Source organism: Lutjanus erythropterus, chromosome 2 (genome assembly GCF_056507025.1).
Source record: "Lutjanus erythropterus isolate fLutEry1 chromosome 2, fLutEry1.hap2, whole genome shotgun sequence".
In the NCBI taxonomy this organism is placed as follows: domain Eukaryota; kingdom Metazoa; phylum Chordata; class Actinopteri; order Lutjaniformes; family Lutjanidae; genus Lutjanus; species Lutjanus erythropterus.
The window spans coordinates 23037315-23063978 of record NC_139318.1 but is presented as its reverse complement, the minus strand read 5'-3'; the positions used below and the strand labels follow the sequence as shown (position 1 = coordinate 23063978).

Sequence of the window (26664 nt, the reverse complement as noted above, 5' to 3'; positions counted from 1 at the left end):
CATATACAATCACAAACACGGTGTGCTCAGAAACTATTGGAAACAAGGCTTTCGTCAAGAACGCGGAAAAAGGGTGAATGTATGTATTTTAACACTTATACTACCATTAATCTAATCCTCAGATGGTGTACTCTAACCACCAGAAGTAGGCCAGGCTAATCATTCTCAAAATAAAAAGCACTCAAGCCAAATGTGTGTGCTGAACATGCTGGTATCAATGCAAGCTAATGGACATGTCTGACAGCCACCTTCTTTCTTCAATTAAGAATAAGATTTGCTCCTGGCAAACACCACACATGTTTGCGTTGCTGTATTACAGACGATTCTGTACTCTCTTTCATTTTACATCTTCGTGTGCTCCTCACTCAGCGCTTAATGTGCAATAATGAGTACTTCAACAAACCACAACTGTAGAAAAAACAGGATTAAAGGCTTTTAATACGTCTCCACTGTATCAAACTAACTACACAGCAGCTGGACAACACAAACAAGACAAAGAAATTAGAACAAGGTACATGCAAACACAGCAAAAACAACTTAAAACAAAAAATGCTTAAGAATTAATTTCTTTGATGAACAATCACATAAAATATGATAAACAATGATATGCAGTATTTCTATCAGACAAGAGGTTTGTTTTCAGTCATTGTTTTGTTTGTTTTTGCCCTGTATTTGGGTCAAGATTAGGATCAGGTCTTTCATGTTATTTAGAATGAGTCTGCTCCATATTCCCACATCTCCACATGGAAGGTTTATAAAACAAAAAGCCACATAAAATAATTGTGTCAGTGCTCTCTTTCAATATTTTTTATGCATCACCTCTGAAGATCATATGCCGTAGAGCTGAGTCGTGTTGGTTCGGATGGTGGTGAGAACGGTGTCCATGTCCTCCCCCTTCAGCAGGCTCAGCTCCTCCAGTGTATGGATGCCCATTCCAGGATGGGAAAACTGGCAGACATCTTTTTTCACCTGTTAAGATCGAGACACACATGTATGCATCATGTGCATGTAGGGTCGCAAATAAGGCTTATTTTCATTGTGGATTATTTTCTTGATTCTGATCTATTTTCTTCATTAATCCTGTTACAACCTGGTCAGTTGAAAAATACTTTTCAGGTCTTTCCTGTACTGATTATTTTCATTCTGAACTAATCTGCTGATCATTTTCTCCACTAATCGATTAGTTATTTGGTCCACAAAATGTCAAAAAAAAAAAAAAAAAAAAAAAAAAAGTCAATTATTGTTTCCCAAAGTTCAAGATGACGTCCCCAGATGTCTTGTTTTGTCCACAAACCAGAACATATAAAAGTCAAGAAAATTTTGACATTTTTTCCTTGAAAAAAAAAAATGACTCAAACCGATTAATCAGTTATCAATATAGCTGGCAATTAATATAATAACTGATTAATTGTGGCAGCTCTATTTGTATGTAGTTAAATTTACCCGTTTGTCTTTTTTTTTTAAGTATAATGGCTGTTGATGAACATTCATAAATTGCTCAATCCTTGAGCAGTGCAGCAGCGATGTGATGTTACATGAGCCGACATCAGTCTCAAGTCACTTTCAGCTGGACAAAAAAACTTCACCAGCTGTAATTTCGGCACACATTTAGCTGGTTCAATGTGTAATTTGTAATAATTTTTTGTCATTAATTATATTAAGAGCTGGAATAAAGCCTACCAATCATTAATGACATTAAGGCTGTGTTTTTGTTTTCCTGGGCCTCAAACTCAACGTACCTGTCTGGGCAGGAAATATGGTGCGTCTGTCTCCAGCACAATGCGGTTTAGAGGGATCTGGCGGACAGCATCTCGAGCCGCTCTGGCCTTTGAGTAGGTGATCAGGGCTGTGAAGCCCACGTACATGTTGGGAAACTCTCTCAGGAAGGGCTCAATCACTGGATAACTGTTTGTGAAGCAGTGTCTGAAAACCACACGAAAGAAAGAAAGAAAGTAAGAAAATGCACAGTTTCAATGCAAAACAGTTTACATTTTCAAGTTCCTTAAAGTTATAATTGTCAAGATAAACAGAAAGAAACTAATCTGCTGACAGAAATGACCAAAATTACAATATGAATGTTTGTGGTGACAATGAAAACTACATTATAAAGAGACTGGAACTACTGAATGTAAATATCCCAAACTAATTTTTCAGAAAAAATGGCCACCATGAGTAGCATGAAAATGGGGTTTGATATCATTAAGGATTATAACTTTATACTAAACACAACAGAGTTACTAAAGATGCACTGATACATCAGCCAGGGGTCAGAATTGGCCACTTTTTCAGTTTGATCAGCCATGACCAGTGACCAGCCGGTCAGTGTCAGATATATCTGATTCTGTGCCAGTCAAATTTACATGCATGAGCTGCGTGACCACGCTCACCTGTGAATTTTGTATTCCCTCGGGACACACTTCTTCATGATTTCAAGCAGGTCATCATCCGCATCCCTACAGTGGATCACCAGCGGCTTCTGCATGGCCACAGCCAAACGCAGCTGGCGCTCAAACACCTTCACAAAGAAGGAAAGAAACAAAACACAGAACACAACATTCATTTTGATTGTTAGGGTTCAAACACCTTTCCCCTGTCAAATTCAAACACTTTTCAAGTATTTTTCCAGCTGCATTTTCAAACTTTTTCAGCACCTTGCAGCTGTGGTAAATTAGAGCTACATATTTATATGCATACTGGGTGCTCTAAATGATTATATCACTTCTTCATCACACTAAATCAGATCAGAGCTGCAATGACTAATCGATTGGTGTCTTTACTCCTCTACGACAGCAAACTGAATATCTTTGTTTTCAAACCTTGAAAACATTACATTAAAATTCAAACATTTTCAAGGATTTCCAGCACCCATAAGAACCCTGAATATTGCAACATTATCCTTCCATTCACATAATATACTTCTGACCACTTGGCCAATAACAAACGGCAACCTCTGCAGTTTTATTCATCTCAGACGATATTTAACTAAACCTCACCTGTTTTTGCCTGGGTATGTCAGTGGAGTTTTTGTGGGAGTAATCCAGGCCCATCTCACCAAATGCCACAGCTTTTGGATGCCGCATGGCCATCAGTATATTGTGTTGATGGACATTTGAGTAGTATTTGGCAAAATGGGGGTGGCATCCAAATGCCCCCCATACCATGTCTTCGGCTAACAATCCTTCCCACAGGGCCTCCCTCATCATGATCCCTGGGTTGCAGAAGTTAGTAATACATCCTCTGAATTCAGGAGTAAAGCTGCTCTCGTAATGAGTTCGGAAGTTGCTGAATGTCCCACTGAAGCCAAGTTTACCGTAGAGCATGTCTAGATGGCAGTGTGTGTCTATGAAACCACTCTGTGGGTGAAGGTAGGGGTAACTGGTCCAAAGAGGCTCTGCCCCCACTGATAATCTTCTTTTATGAGCGCCATCGCAATTGAGGGGGTAGGAGGGGTAACGCATTGAAGAGCCAGCATATGACTGCCTGCGTGACTTCAAGCGAGGGTTCAATACTCTTCTGTTTGAGTGGAGAGGCAGAGCAAAGGGATCCGATACACAAGCCGTAATTTTGGAGGAGCAAAATTTCTCAGTCTCAAGTCTGGATAACTGTGAAGGGCCAGTGTTTGGTGGATGGGGCTGCTTGACTGAAACAAAAACTTTCCTCTGTGATGGTGAGAAAGGCACCTCCATGTCCCCACTGGTTTCATTGGGGAATAAAAAGGTGTGAGAGGAAGTTGGTGCTCCCTGAATATTCACTGATGGGCTTTGCCAGTGTTGGCTGCCTCCCTGATGAGTTGTAAAACAAGACTCTGGGATATACTCCAGATCAGGGAGGGACCAGTCGCAGTCCTCAGCTTCCACTTCATCTTCTGTAACAAGTAACTGGTCTTGGGAGTTTGTTTCTGCAAGCACCAGGTCCTGTGCAACAAACCTCTTGGGTGAATCTTCTGTGAGCACAACACTCTGAAAAACATAAATAATGGAAAAAATTAAAAAGGAGCTCCCTTTAACTTTTAAACCTTTCATACATACACAGCAACTCTGCACTTATCTAGACATTACCCAGAGGAGCTGTGTGTTTGAACACTAATGTCCACATCAGCTGGACCAGCCTACATACTTGGAAATAAGTTGATACCAAAATAGCATAATACCAAACTAATGCTATAAAAATAAATAACAGCAAAACAATGACAGTACTATTGCAGTTCTTCAATTATATTGTTTTTGTCTTTTACCGTTGTATCAAATTGGGTGTCAAGAACAGTGGGAAGTCACTGGTATTGGTGTCCACTACTACATTTCTGATATCATGACATCCCCAACTGCACAATTAACATATTTAAACCAACTCCTTAGTTCAATGTCCATATGAGCCCATGTGTGAATAGAGCACGTCATTGTCTGTAAAGAATTCACAGCGCAATTATTGCAGAATTAATAGCATAATATTGCATGGTGTGTAGTTGCTTCATACGCTTTTCTGCTTGCCTGTGAATTGCTTTCTACTCTTTCGCTGACCGTTTTATCGTATCTGCAAAGTAGTATCAGCATACATGAGTCAGGACCTTGTCAGTCAAATCCAATCTGGCTGTTCAATATGATAATTTGACAATTTGGTCCTTTTTTCCATTCAGCGCCACACTAAATTCCTATATCAGACTACATGAGTGTGTTTTACCAGTAAGACGTGTTTTAATGGCTTTCTTCATCAGATTCCCACAAAGTCAGAAAGTAAAAGTGTACACTCTCGTGCTTAGAGTTCAGGTATAAAATCCAAGCACACCACAGAGCATACCACGTAGATGACCAGCCACTGCATGTCACCCTTCTATCACCGGTGCTTCCATCACAGTTTTGTGTTTGTAGTGATTTATGGACCCTGTTTGTAAGGTTACAGCCTGCCATGCCATTATATCTCTGTGTGCAATGATGCAGCTAAGAGTCGTAGCTACTCTAATGCACACTGACACAAAACATGACTGGTCAACTCTCAGTCGACTGGAGGGTCTCCGACTGATTATTCGAATTTCAGGGGGCAGCCCTATTTCTAACATGTGAAAACACGTCTAACAGACAGTCTCCTGTTGTGGGCTACATGTGTGAAAGGGCAAATTCTGACAGTGTCCTGACTTGATTTTCAAGCCACTGTTCAGAGTTCATATGTGAAAACAGCCTCGGATGTCAATTTTGTGGCTTCTATTGCTTTCGATTTTTGAAGAAAAATATATTACCTCAAAGAACAAAAAATAAATCACAGGCAAAAAATAACACATTATATGCAACATTTGAAATTATACTACAAGAGGGTGCTTGTTGTACCCTTAGGTCTGTGTTTGTCTCCAATGGGTCATCTTGGCCTTCTGTGTCCTCAAACACCAAAATGGGGGACTGCTGATTTTCCTGGAGAGTGCTGTTGTCCTCAGATGTATTATCAGGTTCAGTTAAGAAACAGTTCACTGTTCTGTCCAGTGACACTGGGCTGGGCACCTCAGTCTTCACTGGTAAAGGTACAATGGGTGAAGACAGGCTGTTAGCAGGAGTCCTGGGGCTGTTATTTGTGCTGCATCTTCCTCTGGTGCTATCAATGGCTGCAATCAATGCCATCCTGCAGATAGCCCTTGAGCCCTCCTCAGGTGTCCTCTCTTTCTTTTTCAAGATAAAAGAGTGAGATGGAGGTACTTGTGGGCTCTCTGTGGATTCCAGCTGCTTGGGTGTGTTTTCCACAGGTTCTTCCTAATAGTTATGATGGAAAAAGGACAAATAAACTAGTAAATTCTTAACAAGAACTGAACACACAGCATGAGATAGCAGTTTGAGTTTTGTTTACACTTTAACACTTAAGATGTACCATTAAAAGAGCAAGATTTACAGTAAAGGATTACCTTTGACGTTAGGAATTTTTTAATATTCATTTTGGAAAGCCTCCTCAGCTTAGCTTTGCCTACAGAGGGCGTGCTTTCACCAAGCACCTCTGATTTTCTCTTGGGAGTGTGCAGACTCAGTTTTCCAAGGCCATCAGGTCCTGGAGAGTCAGTGGGGAGCAAGAAGTTTGATTCTTCATTTGGTGACATATTCCACTGAGACGGTGTGCTTGGGCTTGCATCACTCCCCAGAGGTGAGGTGGCTGCATTTCGACGCCACTCATTCATCGCCGTCTTCCTGCTGCTGTCCATGTCTAAGATCCTAAACCATGCAGTTTGAAAAGGAATGAAAAGATCTGAGTGACCATAAAGTACATTATGTGGGCAATAAGGAGAGAACATGAAAGCATGACTATTAAAAAACAAAAGAAAAAAAAATCTGTATTTAATGATTTTTCCAACGCTAAGAGGATCCACCACTGTCTTGTCAATTTTGTTTGCAAATCAAGACAAACATCTGCAACTCTAATTAAATATATAGTGAGTGCAGCATTTTCCCCTTTACAACACAAGAGGGAACACGTCATCAAACATTCAAAACCAGGACATTTGGAGATACATGGTTTTCACTGGACAGAAAGGGTATGAAAACTGTAATCTGAAAAGTAACTGTAACTAAAGCTGTTACACAAATGTAGAGGAGTAAAAAGTATAATACTTCCCTCTGAGATGTAGTGGAGACGAACTAAAAAAAATTACATAAAATGGAAATACTATAGTAAAGTAGAAATAACTCAAATTTGTACTTAGGTACAGTAGTTGAATAAATGTACGTCGTTACTTTCCACCACTGCATCTTTGCCCCAAGTCAGCAGGTTAAACTGGCCATGGATGTAATCATTAATGTTACACAAAATATAACCTCTTTAATGATTTGGACCGTCTACAACAGTGTTTGGATGGGGTTTAGTCGTAAATTAATATGACCTGGATTCAGTAGAAAAGACGCTGAAACTGCACAGCCGTTGGTTTGATTCCAGTAATGCATGAGGCTATATCTGACTAGCTAGCTAGCACCGACACTATAGCCAATTAAGAGTTAGCTTGCTAACATTACTGATTTTCACTCGTTGATTCAAGCTGCATCTCAGAGAGCAGCTAAACGGTCCAACTTCGAAAATATGCTTAATACCACGTGTTCTTTTCCTAATGATTTTAATGTATGTAAAGTTGAAGAGTTCATAAGTTACCTTCTCAGACTCGGCACATTAGAGATGTCAGCGGGAACCGCTAGAGGGACAAAAGTGAGGTTTCACTTTATCCGAGTTGGGTCGGTCAGTTGTCTGCTGGGTTACACGGTTTCTTGCTAACAACGTGACTGAACAAAAATAAAACTAGAAAAAAATTCATTGTCATGTTTAATGATGAACTGATCCATAAAGGGTGTGTTTAAATCATTCGTTAGATGGCGGTAGAGGTCTGTTTTCGGCGGTTTTTACCGTAATAAGCGGCAGATTCACCCATCATCTCGCGATATCAATTCCACCAACGAGATTTAACTGATGAGCGGCCGAGACAGGTGATGTCAATTTACTGCCAGGATGATGAGGAAATCTGGTCATATAAAGTGCATATAGGTACAGATAGAATAGAACTGTTAGCCTAGAAAACATTTAGCAAACATTTAGAATAAGAGGAATGAATATAGGATTTTGACCCTTCTTTCAAAGGTGGTTATGATGCCGAACAGTAAACTATATAAAAAGCTCTATTCAGTACATTTCCTTACCAGATATCCACATATTAAAGGGATGGTTCGGATAATTTGAAGTGTCGAGGTAGGTTTTTGAGTTGTATGAGGTAGGTTACTTATTCATAGTCAGTGAATTACCTCCAATAGATGCCTGCAGCATGAGCATCAGTATTTTAGCCATTCATCAACATCACTCAACCAAACACCTTTGACAAAAACAGTAATTTTATCTCACAGAACTCAGGAGTTGCTGGTCTACTGCTGCCTAGATCATTTAGTTTGTTTAATGAATCAAAGCAAACCTTTTAAAACACATCACACAGTAACAAACAAACAGATGAAGGCAATGGAAGACCAGAATCCACTGTGTTTTGTGAGGTAAAATTAGTGATTTGCCATAGTGCCATAGAAGTTTGGTCGGTTTTAACAGAGCAATATTTGGCTTATATAATGTCAGTTTCCTATTGGTAAAGTGGTGAAAATGTTCTAAATATAATTCTAAATATGATAATTTTTAGGCGGATCTTTTTTAAGTGGCTAAGATATGTTTTGCTGCTGATTCTGTCCACAGAAGTATATTAATTAGCTTCTTTGCCTATAAGAACTCCCCCTGAAATGTTCATAGTTTTATTGTTTTATTCAGTATACCACAGATGGATAAGGTATTTTATACATTTTCCTCGGCACATAATTGCAGTCACAACAATTTTTTATTCCCAAGTTTAATACTTAAAGTTAACAGCATTTGATGAAAGGCAAATAACTTTACATATAGAGTAAATTGTGTCTTGACAGATTTAGTGTGTGGACACACTCTAGTAACATCACGGAATTTTACATGACTTCCTCTGAATGAAATCATATAGTTTTAAGCAGTTTAATAGTTTAAACCAATTTGGACAAAGGGTTGAAAAATCTTAAATAATAATACACTTTTTGTTAGACTTTTGGTAATCCCAGACAGGTCTTGTAGGCTCCGAAGCTGTATGCTTTACCTGTAAGAAGGGAATGAAGATACATCAGTCTTTTGACCATTGTGTAAACCAATCATGATAAGTTTTTGAAACAATGCAAAACGCATAGTTGTCCTTAATAACACTGCTCGTGATAAAGAATTTACACTCATTTCCTCAAATACAGAAATTATCTGTACAGATGTGCAGGCGTACTTGTCTGCAGACACTCAATCCACTTTATAATACACCAATATAAAATAATGCACGCAGTCTGTGTTGGATAAATGAGGGTTCAGAGGATACAATCAAGGTCAGACCTCAGTCAGTAGGTCAGAGCAGGGAGGGATTCCTGTAAACACTGAGCAGCACGTTCAAGCAACGACAGAGATTTAGGGTATGGATCTCACTCCTCCCCGCCACACGTGCATGTGAATGTCACGCCAAGCTGATACTTATTGTGTAGGTGACATATTGCTGCGGTCACAGCATGAATCATGAGTACGTACATTTTGAGCCCTTCTTTTCAACGAGCCAGTAGCAGAAGTTTCTCCTGGCACGGTCATTGAACACATTCCTGTACTGGGGCATGTTCTGAGGTGAGGTTTCAGGTCTGTTTTGATGCCTGCCTAAAGAAAAACATAGATCAGGTAATCAGAATAGAAGCAAAAACCTAAATCTAGGTGTGAAAAAGCATTTTGGTTAATAACAGTTTTTCCACAGCAGCCACTTTGACATGAATTTGTAGAGTAAACACAGGTGTTACCAGTGATACTATTTATTGTTTTGCTCCATTCAGGTCAAACAGAGTCAGAGTGCTGCTATTGTGCATTGACTCACTGGAAAGCCTCTGTTACATTAAATGTACCAGGAACTTGATTAATATTACTGGTAACACCTGTGTTGACCTGTTTTATACCAGTGGCAGCAGTCAAAAAGGTCTACTGAAAATTAAGATAAAAACTAGAATTTAACAAACGAAAATTAACTACAAAAATATTGTGTACTACCAAAACTAACTAAAATAAAAGAAAAATATGTAGGAAATGTCTTCATGTTTAGTCTTTGTCAATTTGGCCAAATTTGTCAACACAACAAGCATGAGGAAGCATCACTGCGTATATTTATTGAGAATGGGTGATCTACATGACTATGAGTCAAAAGCCTTAACAACTTGTGGATCTTGCCCCTGACAAATACCCTCTTTAATATAATAAAAAAAAACTAAAAACTAAAACCTCTCCTGAAACCAATGAAAACTAAACTAAAGCTGAAAAATGCAGAATTAACATAACTGGTGGGACCTACTGTATCCTTGCATCATTTGGGGAAGATGATCATTACCTGCAGTTTCCTCTTGATTCAGAGGAGGCAACAGGCTGCTGCTGCTGGTACAGTCGAGAGCTCCTTCATGTGATGCGTACACTATAGAGCATGGAATAAAGCCAAATTAGAGACACATTCTCCTTTGTAACAATTGTGTATAGAACTTTTCTCTCTTTACTTTACAAAGTGCTCTGCTGGCCACCTTCCCAATTTAATATTAGGGTCAGTATCACAAACCTCCGTCCTTCAACAAGGCAGCTGGAACTGACGCAAGATAAAATGGGACCTAGGTGGGAAAAACTGCATAGTATCACAAGAATACAAAGTGGGTCATGCGTTTGGTATTTATCAGTCAAGAATGTCATTAATTTAAACATCATTCTGTTACAGTACAGTGGTTTTCAAAGGCTGAGAAAGCAGGCCTCCCATCAGACATAATTTGGAATAACCTAATATTGCTATTTGACATCCTTCAGGTTACACCAAGGGTCTTTCCGAAGGCATTCATTAGTTTCAGGTTCTGGGAAAATGTGAAATACAACAAAATTCTCCAATACTCTACTGTGAACTGGCTCTTTAAAGGTAGAATCAATAGGATTTGTCTGAGCTGTTTGTAAACACACCAGGATGGCAAATACTAACGTTTAGGGTTGGTCCCATGCAAAATAATGAAAAAATAAAGAAATAAAGGGCAGGGTCTCTGTAATTAACAGTCACCACTACATGCTTCTAGTGGGTCATAAGTGATGATTGAAAGGGATGTTTTTTATGAGTATACATTATTTTTTAGAGAAATGTTCCATATTATGTTTTTAACTAAATCACACACATGTAGACTATTCTGATCTCTTTGATATCTAATGTAATAACTAGTGCTGTCAATCGATTAAAATATTTAATCGCGATCAATCACATGACTGTCTGTAGTTAATCACAATTAATCTCAAATTAATCGCACATTTTTTATTTGTTCAAAATGTGCCATAAAGAGATATTTTTCAAGTGTTTAAAGTATAATTTAAATGTAACTTTATTAAATAAAATACATTAACCAAAAACAATGACATAAATATTATATAATATATATAATATTATCCAGAAACCCTCAATGCCCTTTGGCATTAAAAAATGCTCAAATAAAAACATGACAAACCCATCAGTCCATCAGGCACAGATGAGCATAGTGACCTGCTCAATTTAACAGTAAGGCCAAAATGTATTAAAAAGTTAAATAGAAAAGTCAATTGAAGCTTCAATGGAACTGCAGGCTTCAGATTTAAAATTCCAACACCACAGAACCAGCTGAAAGGGTTACTATTCATATGCATTTATTTATTAATTTAGTATTATTATTATTATTGTTATTATTAATAATAATAATAATAGTTAATTTATTTACTAAAATATTGTCCTCTGAGGAGAAAAAAATCCTCACCTTTGTTCAGCTCAGTCTATATAATGATATAATGATGAAATGGTGCGCAATATTAATTTTTTGTATTAATGCAACAGGATAATTTACATCAGTGTCACTCTACAGTTTACATCAATGAGGATGTTTTAGACAACAGCAGACAGCAAACTGCACACTGATACACACCGAGGAGATGAAGAGGAGAGACAGAGTCTGGACTCTTCATCGTGACTTACAATAATGCAGTGCAGTGACAAACATTTATACATTTTAATCTGTAGAGTTTAAGAACTGTACAGTAACACTAGCATTCATCAATAAAGTTTTTATGTCGGTCGGTACTTCACACACCTCCCCTGAAACTGTCTGCCACCCCCCTGGGGAGGCCCAGCTCTCACTTTGAAAACCTCCGTGTTAGAAGAGGGTTTGTTTCACTTGATCTTACCATTGTTTTCATTTTGCTCCAGTGGTCTGTCTGCAGATGTGGAAACGTGACTGGGTGACTCCTTGACCAATATGTCATGCTGGTGAAGAAAATAGAAGGATCATGAATATAACTTGACATCTATTAACAAGTAACAAAGCCATATCAGGCACATCACTGGATCCCAGCTGCAAAACTATTAAACAAATACGGTACATGTGTGCGAGACAGAGAAAACTCTTGACAGTACTTACTGCTCTCGCCTGAAACGACTCGAATCCCATGTTTTTCTCTTTTCACCTGCCTGCATGTTCCAGATATTTACTGCACCCAGCTCACCTCTACTACACACACACACACACACAAGGATGGGTTGTGTTACTTCGTAGCTTAGCAACATGTTTGACAACGGTACCTCTGCTGTGGTAAACTGGAGCTGGTTATAATTTCAGGATGTGACATGTCACTTGGAATGGATATCTTTGTGCTTGTCTGTGAGCCGATACAGTTGGGTTTGTACAGGTGTCAAATATGTAAAGTGCTTCAGCGTGTACCAGGCTTGATATATTACAGAGGAAGAGGCTTTGTGAAGCTTTTTGAAAGCAGAATTCACACACTTTCAAAGTTCCCAAACCAAAAGTTTCCAGACATCTGAATTGATACTGTAAATACAGTTGCAAATTCCTTTAGACACACACAGCAGTCAATGCATTTTGTCACTTTATTTTCACAGCTGTTTATATTGATTTTGTATTTTTTGATAATGATTATGAAACACTTGCTAACGTCCGGAGGAAAGATATGATGACAGATATTACAGCAGGCTTCATTTCAAATATTTAAAGATTTTTGAGTGATTGTGTAGATGAAACACCAGATTATGTCTAAAAGAAACCATTTTTCACAGAGAATATTCAAATTCAGGCATAATCCTGTAACTTTGAAAGCACAATGGTTAAAATGAAGCATTTCCCAAACTTTCAAGACTTTGCACAAACCCTTACACATGTACAATTGTAAATAATAGTACCTTGTGTATGGTAAAAACTTTCTTTTTACTCAAAATGAGAGGTTTCATCATGAGATTTTCTAGCAAGATCATGTTTTTCCTCATATAATAAACAGTGATAATGTTGCAATTCTCCATCAATATAATATCTTTTTGGTGTGTAATCACCTCTGTATGTTCTGAAAAATCAGGTCTCAGTTTCACTGTTTTATTTGTTGTGTGACCTCACGCTCATAATTTAATAGTTCATAATCAATCACGTAGTTTAGAGGCTGAGCAAGTAACTAAAATGACAATACTATTCACAGTGTTTTTCAGTAAGAAATATAATGCATCTTTTATTTATCTTTTACACAAATAAACAGTGACAGTCTCTAAAAGACATTAGTAATGTATGAATTCCAAACAGGTGAAAAGAAGCAAAGAAGAAAAAACAGAAAGCATATGCTCCCCAGTCACTGTGTTTCAGAGCCTAATTTTTAAGCTTATAAAGACAAGGTTAATTATTCTGTTTTCCCTATAAGAAATCACCTGCAACTCAACATTTAAGAAAAAATATCGGGCATCTTAGGCTTTCTTTGATAGGATAGTTTTACACAGACAGGACATGGAGGACAGAGAGCAAGGAAGGCATGCAGCAAAGGACCACAGGCTGGAATTGAACCCACAGCCGCTGGTGAGGATGCTTAGCCTCTCTATATGGGGCACACACTCTACCAACTGAGGTACCAGAGCTACATTTTAGAATAGACTCTACTACTCTACTGCCCAGGTATGGCAGTAGGTATTCCAATAAAAAGTCTATATTTACAAGAACAGGCCAATGTGGAAAATACACTCATAACCGCTCCATTTTTTCCCAGATTTAAAGTGCCAAAGCAAAGGCGTGCTAACGATTGTTAAACAATTAATTCTTGAGTCAAATGCAGAGCTTCCTTTGCAGGGGTTAATTGGATTCATTAAAGGACCAGTGTATAGATTTAGTGGCATCTAGTGGTGGTGTTGTGGATTGCAAACAACTGAATATATAGTAGGAGAAACTGCAGTGGCTGCAAAACCACTGTTTGGTTTGTCCGGTCTGGGCTACTGTAGAAACATGGCAGTGCAACATGGCGGCCTCCATGAAAGAGGACCTGCTCCCTCTGTAAATGTAAACGGCTCGTTCGATCGTAACAAAAACACATTTCTTATTTTCAGGTGATTGTACACAAATGAAAACATACTTAGGAATTTTATATTCAATTTCGGCCATATTCTGCCAAAAGATTCCTCTAAATCACACACTGGATCTTTACAATTAACTTTATCTCAGGCATTCCAAATAAGAATATTAACAACATATATCTAACACTTTATTTAGTGTGCTTTATAAACTATAATATATAGGACAAAAGATCAGTTATTACACTGAATCCATGACAAAAAAAAAATTGAGTCATGTCTAGTGCAAATAGGACTTTTTTTAGGGAGTTTACTTATGACAAAATCTGGCTATATGGCAAAATAAAGTAGAGAATTACAGAAGGCATCAGAGGTTAATATTCCCCATTTTTCTAGTGGCTTTGCAGGAAAAAAAGAGTGGCTGTTACCATGTTATATAAATCTCCTCTTACTAAAAGATTAAAGCTGGAAAAAAACAACAACAAACAAACAAAAAAAAAAAACAAATCTGCTGAGGAAGACATTTGCCGGTGAGTGAACATTACAGACAGCAGGAAATGTAAGACCTCTGGACGTCTTCACAACAGCTGCTCACTCACCTAAGAAATAACTCCCAGTGTTTTATCTTATATTTTGTCATTTCTGGTGTCTTTGTTTCCTAAAAGTGTGAAACACGTTATTATTGTCCAGACAGTAAGTGACTGTTATCCATCCAGCTTCACACCTCATTCCTCCTGGCTTTGGATTCTCTCCAGCAGATGCTGCTCTACTCGCTGGTTCATGCGGCGGAGATCTTTCAACACACTGGGCTGATCTTCCAGCTCCTCATGTAGACATCGTGCTATTTCCAACCTCCTGTAGTCCTCTGGTCGTACCAGACGTCGAATGACCTGAAGAGCCCGATCCTTGAGGCTGTAAACTACATAAACAAAACAAGTGTTTGTCAAACACAGAGAAAATGTTAAGCAGACTGCTAATATAGTCTTTTGCTTGAACTGCAACAGTAAACAACTTGACACCATTGTAAAGAGGGGATGTGGCAGGTTGTAGTTCACTTTGGACAAAATCAGATTTGATGTTTTCACAGTGCTATAATCAACAGCAGTTCAACAGCCTTTCAAATAACCCAAATACGATTTATTCTGAAATTTACTACCAACGTAAGTGAGCTCAGACGTTTCTACAGTGAAATGAGTTCATTACACAATGCATCATGAAAATGTACTCTTAGCTGTATGTCTTACATTATGATACAAATCTGTAATATTCTGAGTCATTTTGCTAAACTTACCTGGTAAAGTGATACTGGCAATGGTAGCATTTCCACCCTCTGCTGGTTTGGGAAGAAAGAGTTCTTTGCAGTTCACCCGCAGTGGTTCATCAGTCTCTGCATCTCTGAACATCCACGGGTGACCTGGAAAAAACATAAATAAAACATTTTTTAAGAGTGTGTGTATTAGACAGTGCATAAGTGATACCACAGCAGCCATTTTGACATGAAATGAAAGGGCAAACAAGGCAGCCCAGTAGTTCAGTTGGTAGAGCGTGTGCCCCACGTACAGGAGGCAGAGTCCTCAGCAGCAGTCATGAGATAAATGTGGTCCTTTTCTGCTTGTCCTCCCCCCTCCCCCCCATTTCCTGTCTGTCAAAAGGCTAAAAGCTGCAAATAAATCTTAAAAATTGTAGGGTAAACACAGGTGTTACCAATGACACTAATCATACAGTTACACTCAGGTTAAACAGAGTCAGGGTGCTGCTATTGTGCATTTTGGCTGACTGGAAAGGCTCTGCTACAGTAAATGGAACTGGCACATAAATAGTTTCATTGGTATATCAATACTGCTGCTGTGAAAAGGTCTAAGGGTAGACTATTGTAATGATGTCTTCACAAGCCTTGATCAAAAAAAATCAGTCAGACAGCTGCAGCTCATCCAGAACGCTGCTGCCAGAGTCCTCACTGACACCAAGAAAGTGGAGAACATAACACCAGTCCTTAAATCACTGCACTGCTTCCTGTGTGTCAAAGGATAGATTATAAAATCCTATTACTTGAATATAAAGGACCCCAATGGTCTTGAACCAAAATACATCTCTGAATTACTTGTATGTTACAGATCACTCAGACCCATCAGGTCATCTGGGACAGACTTATTTAGTGTTCCCAGGATCAAAAACAACCCCGGTGAAGCAGCTTTTAGTTTCTATGCTCCCCACCTGTGGAACAAGCTTCCTGAATACCTGATGTCTACTGAAACCATCAGCTCATGTAAATCAGGATTATTATTATTAGTTGCGGCTTTCCAATAAAGTAGAGACATAACTTGTAGTTTGTTTGCTTTCACTTTTTGTTTTGTTGTCTCTCAAGAGCAATTTTAATGTCCCATTTGTAATATATTTCTATGCCCCTGTAAAGCACTTTGAATTACTTTGTGTGTGAACAGTACTATACAATCTGCACTAGCAACTAACAAACTGCACCCCTCAGCAACAAGTCAAAGTATGAAGACTTGAACTGAATGTCATCAGGTCACACTTCTTGGTGGTTGGTCTATTGACAGTACTTGGTAACCAACTTTATGGTTAATAATGTTTTTCATTTTATTTGAATGTAAGGTTTACACCAGTGCCAGAACCATGTCCCCATGTTTCTTTCTGTGTATATCTTAGCCAGGGTTGTAGTGGTACAGACAGACTCTGTAGTGTACCCATGTTGTTACAATAGATGAGCAAACTCACCCTCATTCACAGAGGTGGAGAAACTGTATTTACTTGGGTTTAACTCCACTACGCCCTATAGATATACTGTATATTTAATGTGTATAGAGACGCACATGCGAATCCAATGCACTTTAATGGCGTTAGCACTTATGATTAGATGTTAAGCAACTTCGATGTCTCTGCACTAATTATGGGAAAGGCGACCCAAATATGGACAAACCATTGTAGAAACATTTTATGCAGAAAAAACTTGTGATATTAGATGAGTTACCCTACCGATGAAGGTGCTGAACTGTCGGCCCGTGCCTGGCTGTATGTCTCGGTATGCCTGTGGTTGCCCACTGAAGTCTATCCACAGTGGTCGCACGACCCGGGGACTGCGGTTACAAAACAACGCCGGGACGGGTATCCGACTGTTGAGGGATCGGACCAGAGGAAGAGCCTGTTCTCCTTCTTGAGGCATTGGTGCTGGATGCTAATTCATGCTAAACTGTTAGCGCAGCGACATATGTCATTAGCTAATGCTAATTAGCAGCTAGCTGGCAACATATCCGTGTACGCTAAATGTTGTCGGATCAATAAATGTAGCGTCTAATCTGTCCAATCAGATAATATCGTTTTTTATAAAAGCCTATGAGTAACTATTTCGGTAACATAACATCAGAAGAACCGTCTATTGTTAGCTTCTTCTTCTTCTCAACTATTCTGTTTACATTCACTCTTCCGGTTAAACGTCAAACTATTCTGCACTGTGATTGGTTGAGAGGCATGATGACACCATCTTCCCACAGAAGGCACGTTTCAGACGTGTTATACGTGATACCATTGAAATAATAAAATGTAACATATACAGATAGATAGATAGATAGATAGATAGATAGATAGATAGATAGATAGATAGATAGATTACTCGAGTATTGTATAATGTTAGGGTTTAAATTTTATTTGAGTAGATCCCCGGCCTGCTTCTGCTGCGTTATACTTTTACTCCACTCGACCAGTGGTTTTCAAACTGAGGTCTGGGTGCTTGAGTGGGTCGTAGGGGGTTTCAAATTATTTCTTGGAAGTTGGACCAACAAGGGAAAAACAACAAAAAACAAATCCGTTGTTGTGGATTTGTAGTGATCCTTGTTTGACTATTAATTGACTTTATTAACTTCAAACAAAAAAAGTTCTCAAGGAGGATATCTAAGACAACATCCTCTCAAACTGGGGCCCTGTGGTCTAATGTGCATTGATTGTGGAGGTTTGACTCGAAAAAGTTTTTGGAACCCCTGCATGAGGACACATTTCAGAGGCATATTTACTCCACTACGTGTCTCTGACAGTAATTACTATATATACTAAGATTTTACACGCGAAACATATGATCGGTTAAATGAGTATGATAAATTGTTAAGATTAAACTGCAAGTCCCAGCAGTCATTCTACTGCACTCAGTAGGTCTATTTTTACCGCTGATTCTTTTGCTAATAATACCTGTGTGTTGAGTAAAGTTTTTAATGCATTACTTGTAAAGAAGTATTTTTACACTGTTGTATGTATTTTTACTTTTACCTAAGTAAATGATCTAAATAGCAATGCTGATAACATACATACATTAAAGCACTAATGTATAACATTTGCTAGACCTGGACAATATTTAAAAGTGTTGACTTTTCCTGGTTAGTCGTTATATCCACCACATGAATGATGATTATTTATTATATATATTTGTCCCTCTGTTGGGTAATTTGAACACAGTGCATCCACAGTATGTTATTTTAGAGAAAATGTTTATATTGTGATATATCATCGAATAGCCTAAAAATATTGTCTCGTTAACCGATCCAGGCTGTAATTGTGTCAAAGCCACTACTTCAGCGTCTGTTCATCTGTTTTGGAGTCATAGGAATTTCAAAATGAGCATAGGCTTTACAGGCTCTATTTTTCACCTGTAAGGAATAATAAGACTTTTTTTTGCCAGGAATGCAAAGAACTAAATGAATCTAAGCTCCACCCTGTTTCATCCTCACATAAAACCCAGGGGCACAGCTGTAAAGAGCTTCTCCTGCAACACCGTACCACCCTCCTATGTGGAGATTATCCACAAAGTGAACTCAGCCAGAAAAGTAGAGCTTCAGTTCACTTTTAAAAGGTTTGCTGTAAAATGCTTACTGTTACAGCCTGATTTTATATGTTCTTTGTTGTAAATGAAACTTTTATTTAGTGTTAAAGTCCTCAATGATAATGGAATAGACTCGGCTCTTAGTTTCCAGAATATTTTTTTTAACTTGACTTTCTGTTATTTTATTCTCCAGCAGCCTGTTGGTGAGTCTGAACATATTCTTGACTCATACACCATGCCTCCTCTGAACGACAGCGGCTTTGTGGGCGCGGAGGACGTGGAAAGAGACGAGATCCTGGCCAAGGTGGAGATCGCGCTGCTCAGTCTGATCTTCGTCAGTGCCTCCATCCTGAACGGCGCCCTGCTGCTGGTCCTCTGGAGACAGCGCAAACAGATGTCCAGAATGCGCGTCTTCGTCTTCCACCTGTGCCTGGCGGACCTGGTGGTGGCTTTCTTCCAGGTGTGTCCGCAGCTCATGTGGGACATCACGGACAGGTTCGTGGGACCGGACCTGGTCTGCCGCCTGGTGAAGTACCTGCAGGTCCTCGGCATGTTTTCATCCACCTACATGATCGTGGTGATGACAGTGGACAGATACCAAGCTGTCTGCAACCCGATGGTGAAGTTCCAGCGGACACGCACCAAACTGAACATCCCAGTGTGCGTGGCGTGGGGCGTCTCTCTGCTGGGCAGCCTGCCGCAGGTTTTTATCTTCTCGCAGGTGGAGGTGGCTCCCGGTGTGTTTGACTGCTGGGCTAGATTCATCCAGCCGTGGGGGCTGCAGACTTACATCACCTGGACCACGCTGGTCATCTTTATTTTACCAGTTATAACAGTAGTTGTTTGTCAAGTGCGCATCTGCCGCGCTATCCACATCAACCTGTACCAGAAGATGCACCAGAAGATGCACCAGAAGGGCAGCGCCATGGGTCTGCCTCTTCCATCCAGAGCCAGCGGGGCGGCCGGCCTGTCTAAGGCCCGGGTGAAGACGCTGAAGATGACGGTGGTCATCGTGCTGGCTTATGTCGTCTGCTGGGCGCCCTTCTTCACTGTCCAGCTCTGGTCCGCCTGGGACACACATGCGCCAAAGGAATGTAAGTCGTCAGGTGTTTCTGATTATTGCTCAGTTTGATTTTTTTTTTTTTTGAATAATTTTATTGTGGATTTTATTTGAGATCTCTTTTCGCGCACTGTGAGCAGGACACCAAGTGTCGGAGGGGTCACAGCCTCTCAGCATTAATAACGCACTCATTCTCGGCTGACATTATTGCCTATCAGAGGCTGTAGCGGCTCAATTTAAGGATACAGTGAAGATAACGACATCATATAAACTAAAGGATTCACTGGTACCAACATGTAATGCTAAAACAATGCATTACAGAAACTCTCAAAAATGTCAAAACATGTCAAAAATGCATGAATCTTTTCACTGATGTTCCTCAGGGTCCTAGTGTCTTAATGTGACATTTTGGAGGGATTTTTTGACCATTTATATTAATTCTTGAGTTGTTTATAAGACTTACAATAACATATGGGACACGACAGACCGTGAGAATGGATAAGCTCTTATAAATTCAAAATTTGAATAGTCAAGGAAAACAGAATTTTTTATGACAGATTTATGAGTAGGGGGCACCATAAAGCAATTACGGTTCGGGGCAGTCAAACTGGCCAACAGCGGCCCTCTCAGTAATTACACTAAGACAGTCTCGACGCGCTATCCCGTGCGCTTTTACGCACATTTACAAGGCAGTAATAGGTGGTAAAGGGCACCCCTTTGCAAACATATGACGCTTTGCACTTCTTCTGTCATTCCAGCTGCAACTTTCACCATCCTGATGTTGTTAGCCAGTCTGAACAGCTGCGCCAATCCCTGCATTTACCTCCTGTTCAGCGGCCAGTTCCCCAAGAGGCTGGTGACGCTCCTGTGCCGGCGGAGGTCCCACGGGAGGGATTCAATGCACGACGAGGCGACGTTGGTGAGCGCGCTGTACATGAGCTTCAAAAATGTCTCAGAGCCCAAATGAGCGAGGACAACGAGTTATAAACTGGAAACGCCTGGAAAAAAAACTGCGGTGGCAAGCGTGCGAGTTCAGCGCGCCTCGCTAACCTCCATCTGATCGACTGTTTCTCTTGAACAGGAGACATGGAGACAAACTGTTTCTGTCAGGGTCCCTGGCATATGAAAACGCGGCATAGAAGCATTCACTAAAACCAAAAACGAAATAGGAAGCCATAAGTGAGAACTGTGCTCCAGTTGTTGGATGTTGAAAAATGTCTTTTGTTGGACTTTGGGAAAGCAAAGAATCAGTAAGGACTCAAACAACTGGTGTGGATCATCATCACACTGTTATGACTGTGACAGTTTGATGTGAAAAATCTCTCTCACATTTAAAAGATGCTGGATTTTAATTCTTTTGCCTTTTCAGACAGATTCAGTGATTGCATTTCAGATAATACTCTTAAGAATTTAAGAACCTAACAATTCAAATGTATTTTTATGTTATGTCTTTTAAAACTTGATGAAAATGAAATGATGCTACAGTCTTTTGAGTTGAGCTCAGAGACCTTAAGGGATAAGGTATAGTATATTTGTAGCTTTATTTTCCAAAGAGAAAGCTATTACAAAGAGTGAAAGCCAGAACAACTGTGTTTTAATGAATGTATTAGAGAAGAAATATAAACACACTGTTTAGATCATCAATACAAGATATGTCTGACTAAAAAAAGAAAAGCTGCTGTATCAGTACTGTATTTAAAAATTGTGAAATACATTTGTCACCTCTATAAATGTTGTCTGTGGTGAATAACTGTTTTATAACTGTAGGCTATTCAAAAAGTTTTGTTCAGGATATAACCAGTTATGTGTGGAATAAAGTCACATTCTTACAGCTGCTCGGTGTTTTTACTTTACCCATAAAGCCCAGAGTATGTAGTAAAACGTTTGTTTGCAGTGAGCCACCTGAGGTTAATTTGCAGGTCCCATGTCTTACTTGAACAATAATTATACTGTCTACACAGTGAATGCATTTTTCCATTTATATTTCATTTGTGAAATGAACAAAATGTTAGCCAAATTTAAACCTGCAGTATCTCAAACATGGTATGTGCATGATCTGCCGGTCAACACAGAGATTCAGGATGAAGGATTTTCACACTGATGGAACAGCATACCAAAGGCTGACACAGCCTGAAAAATATTACACTTGAACACACATGAAGGGAATGTGGCTCATTTTTTTTTTCAACTACACTCAAGTAAGTCAGGATAAAAAAAAAATTTTTTCAAGGTATAATGTTTCCCAATCAGGACCTGGAAATTAGCCATTAATCATAATTTTCTTTTCTTCCAGCCTTTATTTTGATAAATTAGGAAATACATCATTAGACCAGACTGGTGGCAGGTCAGTAGTGTCTGTTGCCTTTGTGATGTTATGTGCACCAGTGGAAGCCAACAGAGCAGTCACTATGGACTGGTTATTGTCAGTGTCACTATGGCAGCTACAACAGTCTCAGTTTAACCTGAGAATTATAAAATGGCTCAATTCTTTGACCTAAATGACAATATCTGAAGTTGGCAAGCAGTTATGTAATCTCATTGTGTTTGATAGTACTGTTATTTTGTCATTACTGTTGTGACATAGCATGTCACCTGTAAGATGCCACTTATCGTTTCTTTCCTAAAAAAAAAAATTTAAAAAATTGCAATATCCGTATGATTTGTATCTAGATGTTAAAATAATCAGCAGCCTAGTGTAACCATATGTGGTGCTGAGGATTTCTCGGGACAGTATTTCAACATTCCTCCTGGTGAGGAATCCTTTAAGCGCTTCACAGGCATGTCAGAGCTCTTGGTTGCTTTCAACCCTGGAAAGGTTAAGAATGATTAAACTGGAACAGAAACCAAATTGCTGAAGGACACTTCAGCAGGGCAGAGGCTTTTCAACACAAGAGCTTGAAGAGTTTGCGAGCTTGAGACTGGCTCCATTCCTGATGATTTGGGTGGTTTGACATGATTGAGATAAAAAATATTCGATATGAGTCAAACGGGTGGTGTATAGGGGAGACCGGGGTGTGTTGTAACACTGGGAAACAAATAACATGGCAATTTCTGTAGCTAGTAATCAATGGGATTACAAAAAATGTAATCTAATCTGACTCCTAAATCAAACACTGAAAATATTGCATTTTATACTAAAAAATGAACACAGCCACAAAAACAAGAGTTCAGCAAATAAAATACATTTTTGCACTGGGCTCTTTGCTCTCCTGTGAGGTCCACCAGAAAGCGGAGCACTTGTTTACGAAACCTTGTATATCAGATGCACTTTTTGTGAGTTTTGGCTATCATGAAAAAAGTTTGATAAAACTTTTTTTCTTTAAAATTGACATATTTTAAAGACACAATACAATATATATATATTAAATAATCCTTCAACTATAATATAATTCTACATTTATGCAATCTGGGAAGCTTATTTTGTAATCTAATTACATTTCCAGTAACTACCCAACCCTGTATTAGGAACACCTCTAAATATATTGTAGCCCAATATAACACCTCCCCAGATAATAATTAAATCATAAAAGCTGCACTGGATTGCATCAGACTATGTAGTTAATAAAGTGGCCACTGAGTGCAGTGAATCATCTGGACGTCTTTGTGGCAAAGCACTCACACATTTCTGATAATATTTCTACTCTGACTCATTCACTCTTCTGTGTTCTCTGTAATAAATGTTTTTTTTTTAATTCTCCCCACAGTTTTTCTTTTTTAATTATTATTTTGAGGGCTTGAAGTGAAGACATTTCACCAGGGAGCCTGAGGACTGTGGAGCACCACGATTAGTATCTGATTATACACCTTTTCATTTATTTCTTTAAGTGCCTTGAAAAGCAATTAAAGTAGTTGTGAGGTAGAGGGTGAAAGCAAAGTTTTGTTGACTTGCTTGTTAAACTTCTCATGTGAAGATCTGTGTTGTTTACTTCCACCATTAACTCTTGTATGAAAAAACACAGGCCTTAAATGCAGCCTGTTGTGCTTCTTTTACACTGTGTCCTCGTGAGAATCCAAATTTTCCCTCATCAGTCTAAATAGTCTGAAAGCCATTTAATTTGCAAACGCAAGTCTGGATTAAATGATGCTTGGAAAATTTTTTTGCCCGTCTACCTGATGGATCCATTTTCACATCTGCTGCTACAATTACCTGATTTCCTCATGAAGATCAATATTGTTTCATCTGATCTAGGTCCAATCTAATCAAGGCTCTCGATGAAGTATTACTATTCAGACTCATCTACTTGAAATCTCATAACAAAAAATACACTGCTGAATAATGTTAACTTCTGTGTGTTCAGATGACAACTGATGACTGAGAGACGTAAAGCAGAGAGCAAACAGTTCACTTACTCATGAAGAATTTCTTTTTACTCATTTCACCTTTTTCTGTGTCCCAAGAAAAATACCTATTACACATCTTCTGTTCCTGGAAGAAAATTCAATAAAACAGGTGCAGGATCTAAACATGTTAACTGTATTTTACAGGGTGGCACTCTATTATCTTTTAAACATGTGCAGCTGTGGTTACATAATCCCAGATAATTGTATCAGCCCGGCCTCAGGAATTATTTATAACATACAGGCTGACTGTAATTGAAAATAATGAAGACTAATACAGAATGTGCCTGCTTGCATCACTTAAACACACACATGCTCACATGGTTGTGCACACATAAATGAATACAGTTGCATGTCACATCACATATAAATGACCCCACAGAAACATGCAGTATGCGGTGGTGACAAAATAATTTCCACTTAAGGTCCACTTACTGACTTGTTCTGGAGCTTTTGACTGTATCACATGGTCTTCATCATCAGTTTGCTCAGCTGTGATCAGACTTTCCAGTACTCAGAGTACTTTAAGAACTTCTTGTCTGTGATGGATAAAAGTCAAGTTTAAAAGTAATTCTTGACCTTAGAAACAGCAAATGAAGCAACCTAAACTAAAGGTCCACTTACTTGTTCTGGAGTTTTCAACCATACCACTGGCTGCACCTGAGGAGAAAGACTTCAGGGGCAATAGACTATTTTCACAGCATTTTGACATGAAATAGTAGCGTAAACACAAGTGTTACCAGTGATACAAATTAAGGTTCTGTTCCACTCAGGTCAAACAGAGTCAGGGTGCTGCTATTGTGCAGGTCAGCTCACACACTACACACTAAATGGAACAGGACCTTAATTAGTATCATTGGTAACACCTGTGTTTACCTTAATACTTCATATCAATATGACTGTTGTGAAAAAGGATGCTGCAGGACAATAAGAGTCTGTGAAAGCAATGCATTAAACAAGAGCAGTCCTTGAAAAAATATCCATTTAAATAAAAACAGACCACCAGAGCAGCTTCAATTGTAAAGTTAACACTCTTACATGCTTTTCTGAGAAAGAAGCAAAATCTTAGAACTCACCACTTGATCACTTCAATCAGCTGGAAACTTCATCTCTTTTAAGGGGGCGAGCAAATCCCAGTTAATTCGGAAACAAACATGTACCCAAGCCTTGTCTTTACTCAGTTTTATGATATTGCAAATTAGCTGTCACTGTAAACACAATGATACTTGCAATGGATAGCTGTTTTCAGCTTGTCTATATACACTGCATTAATCTAGGTTTCATTCCTTAATAATATCAAATACTAGACTGCTGTCTGCATAGACTAGTTGACTCTGCTGCTATTATTCACACTGTCATTTTACCTGCAATTTTGTCTCCGAATGCTCTTGTACAGTTGATATTTTTTGTATTCTTTTCTTATTTTAGTTTTACACACCTCTATTATTTATTTATTTTACTTTCTATACTTATTTCTGCCACTGTTTGAGACCCTGATCAAAATATTACACTAACAAACACCTTTTAATGTGTATTAACTCAATAAAGGACCATTTTACAGAGCCTGTGCCACAAATAAAGGCAGAACACATTAAAAACAGATTAGTAAAGCAAGAAACTTATTCTGGAGAGAGATACCAAGAGGCATAATGACTTCTAAAGCCACACAACAAGTCAGCAGTATTTTACGTATCAAGCTAAAGTGGTGAGATATAAGATGTCACATGTTACATGTCCCAAACCCTGTCAACATCATTACCACACATGCTCCTCTCTGTGGGACCCCCACGTGGTCGACATGGGTCCTCTCCCACTCACTGAGACTCATTAGACTGTCACTGTGCTAGCATACAAATGATCCTGTGCCCACGTGTATCTGCACCAAAGATTAATAAACTGCAAACTCATTATATGCACACACACGAGAGCACAAAAACACAGTGAAGGCACATGTTGATTTACCTCTAGATATTAAAAGATGTACGAATCCTTGGAAGAAATCAAACAACTTTTTTTACCTGCAATAAAGCTCAATTCATCACCTCACGTTTCTATCTTCACACACACACACACACACACACACACACGTCTGAACTATCAAACCGACCCCTTTTAATGCACTCTCTGCCTCGAGTGTCCTGCTGAATCATGTAAATCAGAAGAGAGTCACAGGATATCTGCATGTTTATTTTACTCTGTGGTACACTGAATCTCATGGAAAAACAAACACAGACCTTCTTTGGAATCAAGCTATTGATTTCTTTCAGTGAAGCATTCATTTTATTGTTGGGGTTGAATCATGAAAGTCTGACAGCCTGGCGAGTGCTGAATCACTGATATGACAGAGAATCAAAAGGGATTTTAGATTTCACGTGCTATTCTCGTGGTGAAAATCTCTTCTTAATGAAACAAAATGATATCATACAAGGTGGTCAAACAGAGATTTGTAAGTAAAAGATTTAAAATGTGAATCTTATTAAAAAAAATAAAAATAAATAAAAATCCAGACACTTTTCAGAGGAAGCTCACATTTTCTGATTC

The 26664-nt window shown here is 38.8% G+C and overlaps 4 protein-coding genes across 4 annotated transcripts; 1 reads left to right on the top strand and 3 right to left on the bottom strand.

Moving 5' to 3' along the window:
• Positions 1–689: 689 nt before the first annotated feature.
• On the bottom strand, positions 690–7344 carry tatdn2 (TatD DNase domain containing 2). The gene is made up of 7 exons (XM_084744787.1): positions 7111–7344; positions 5882–6182; positions 5319–5732; positions 2994–3959; positions 2388–2515; positions 1740–1923; positions 690–969 (listed from the first exon to the last, which is right to left on the bottom strand). Exons 2-7 carry the CDS (start codon positions 6170–6172, stop codon positions 829–831), a joined length of 2124 nt encoding a protein of 707 aa, XP_084600913.1. The 5' UTR covers positions 6173–6182; positions 7111–7344; the 3' UTR covers positions 690–828.
• Positions 7345–8229: 885 nt separating this feature from the next.
• Positions 8230–13146, bottom strand: LOC146331588 (uncharacterized). The gene is made up of 6 exons (XM_084733277.1): positions 11985–13146; positions 11752–11830; positions 10130–10178; positions 9875–9991; positions 9076–9195; positions 8230–8608 (listed from the first exon to the last, which is right to left on the bottom strand). The coding sequence occupies exons 1-6, from the start codon at positions 12128–12130 to the stop codon at positions 8553–8555; spliced, it is 567 nt and encodes a 188-aa protein (XP_084589403.1). The 5' UTR covers positions 12131–13146; the 3' UTR covers positions 8230–8552.
• Positions 13147–14391: 1245 nt separating this feature from the next.
• vhl (von Hippel-Lindau tumor suppressor) lies at positions 14392–17309 on the bottom strand. The gene is made up of 3 exons (XM_084733265.1): positions 16895–17309; positions 15192–15314; positions 14392–14819 (listed from the first exon to the last, which is right to left on the bottom strand). Exons 1-3 carry the CDS (start codon positions 17079–17081, stop codon positions 14626–14628), a joined length of 504 nt encoding a protein of 167 aa, XP_084589391.1. The 5' UTR covers positions 17082–17309; the 3' UTR covers positions 14392–14625.
• Positions 17310–18668: 1359 nt separating this feature from the next.
• On the top strand, positions 18669–21616 carry LOC146331586 (vasopressin V2 receptor-like). The gene is made up of 3 exons (XM_084733262.1): positions 18669–18755; positions 18919–19819; positions 20544–21616. Exons 2-3 carry the CDS (start codon positions 18961–18963, stop codon positions 20750–20752), a joined length of 1068 nt encoding a protein of 355 aa, XP_084589388.1. The 5' UTR covers positions 18669–18755; positions 18919–18960; the 3' UTR covers positions 20753–21616.
• Positions 21617–26664: the final 5048 nt, after the last annotated feature.

Coding starts and splice junctions, on each gene's coding strand:
- tatdn2 (XM_084744787.1), bottom strand. CDS start 6,172: ATGGACAGCAGCAGGAAGACGGCGATGAATGAGTGGCGTCGAAATGCA. Junction 1,924..2,387: donor AGGGAATACAAAATTCACAG/GTGAGCGTGGTC, acceptor TGTGGTTTTCAG/ACACTGCTTCACAAACAGTT. Junction 970..1,739: donor CATATTTCCTGCCCAGACAG/GTACGTTGAGTT, acceptor CGATCTTAACAG/GTGAAAAAAGATGTCTGCCA.
- LOC146331588 (XM_084733277.1), bottom strand. CDS start 12,130: ATGTTGCTAAGCTACGAAGTAACACAACCCATCCTTGTGTGTGTGTGT. Junction 10,179..11,751: donor GGAGCAAAATGAAAACAATG/GTAAGATCAAGT, acceptor TTTCCCACCTAG/GTCCCATTTTATCTTGCGTC. Junction 9,196..9,874: donor CCAAATGATGCAAGGATACA/GTAGGTCCCACC, acceptor GTTTTTCTTTAG/GCAGGCATCAAAACAGACCT.
- vhl (XM_084733265.1), bottom strand. CDS start 17,081: ATGCCTCAAGAAGGAGAACAGGCTCTTCCTCTGGTCCGATCCCTCAAC. Junction 15,315..16,894: donor ACAGTTCAGCACCTTCATCG/GTAGGGTAACTC, acceptor TGTTTTTTCCAG/GTCACCCGTGGATGTTCAGA. Junction 14,820..15,191: donor TGCCAGTATCACTTTACCAG/GTAAGTTTAGCA, acceptor TTGTTTATGTAG/TTTACAGCCTCAAGGATCGG.
- LOC146331586 (XM_084733262.1), top strand. CDS start 18,961: ATGCCTCCTCTGAACGACAGCGGCTTTGTGGGCGCGGAGGACGTGGAA. Junction 19,820..20,543: donor CACACATGCGCCAAAGGAAT/GTAAGTCGTCAG, acceptor CTGTCATTCCAG/CTGCAACTTTCACCATCCTG.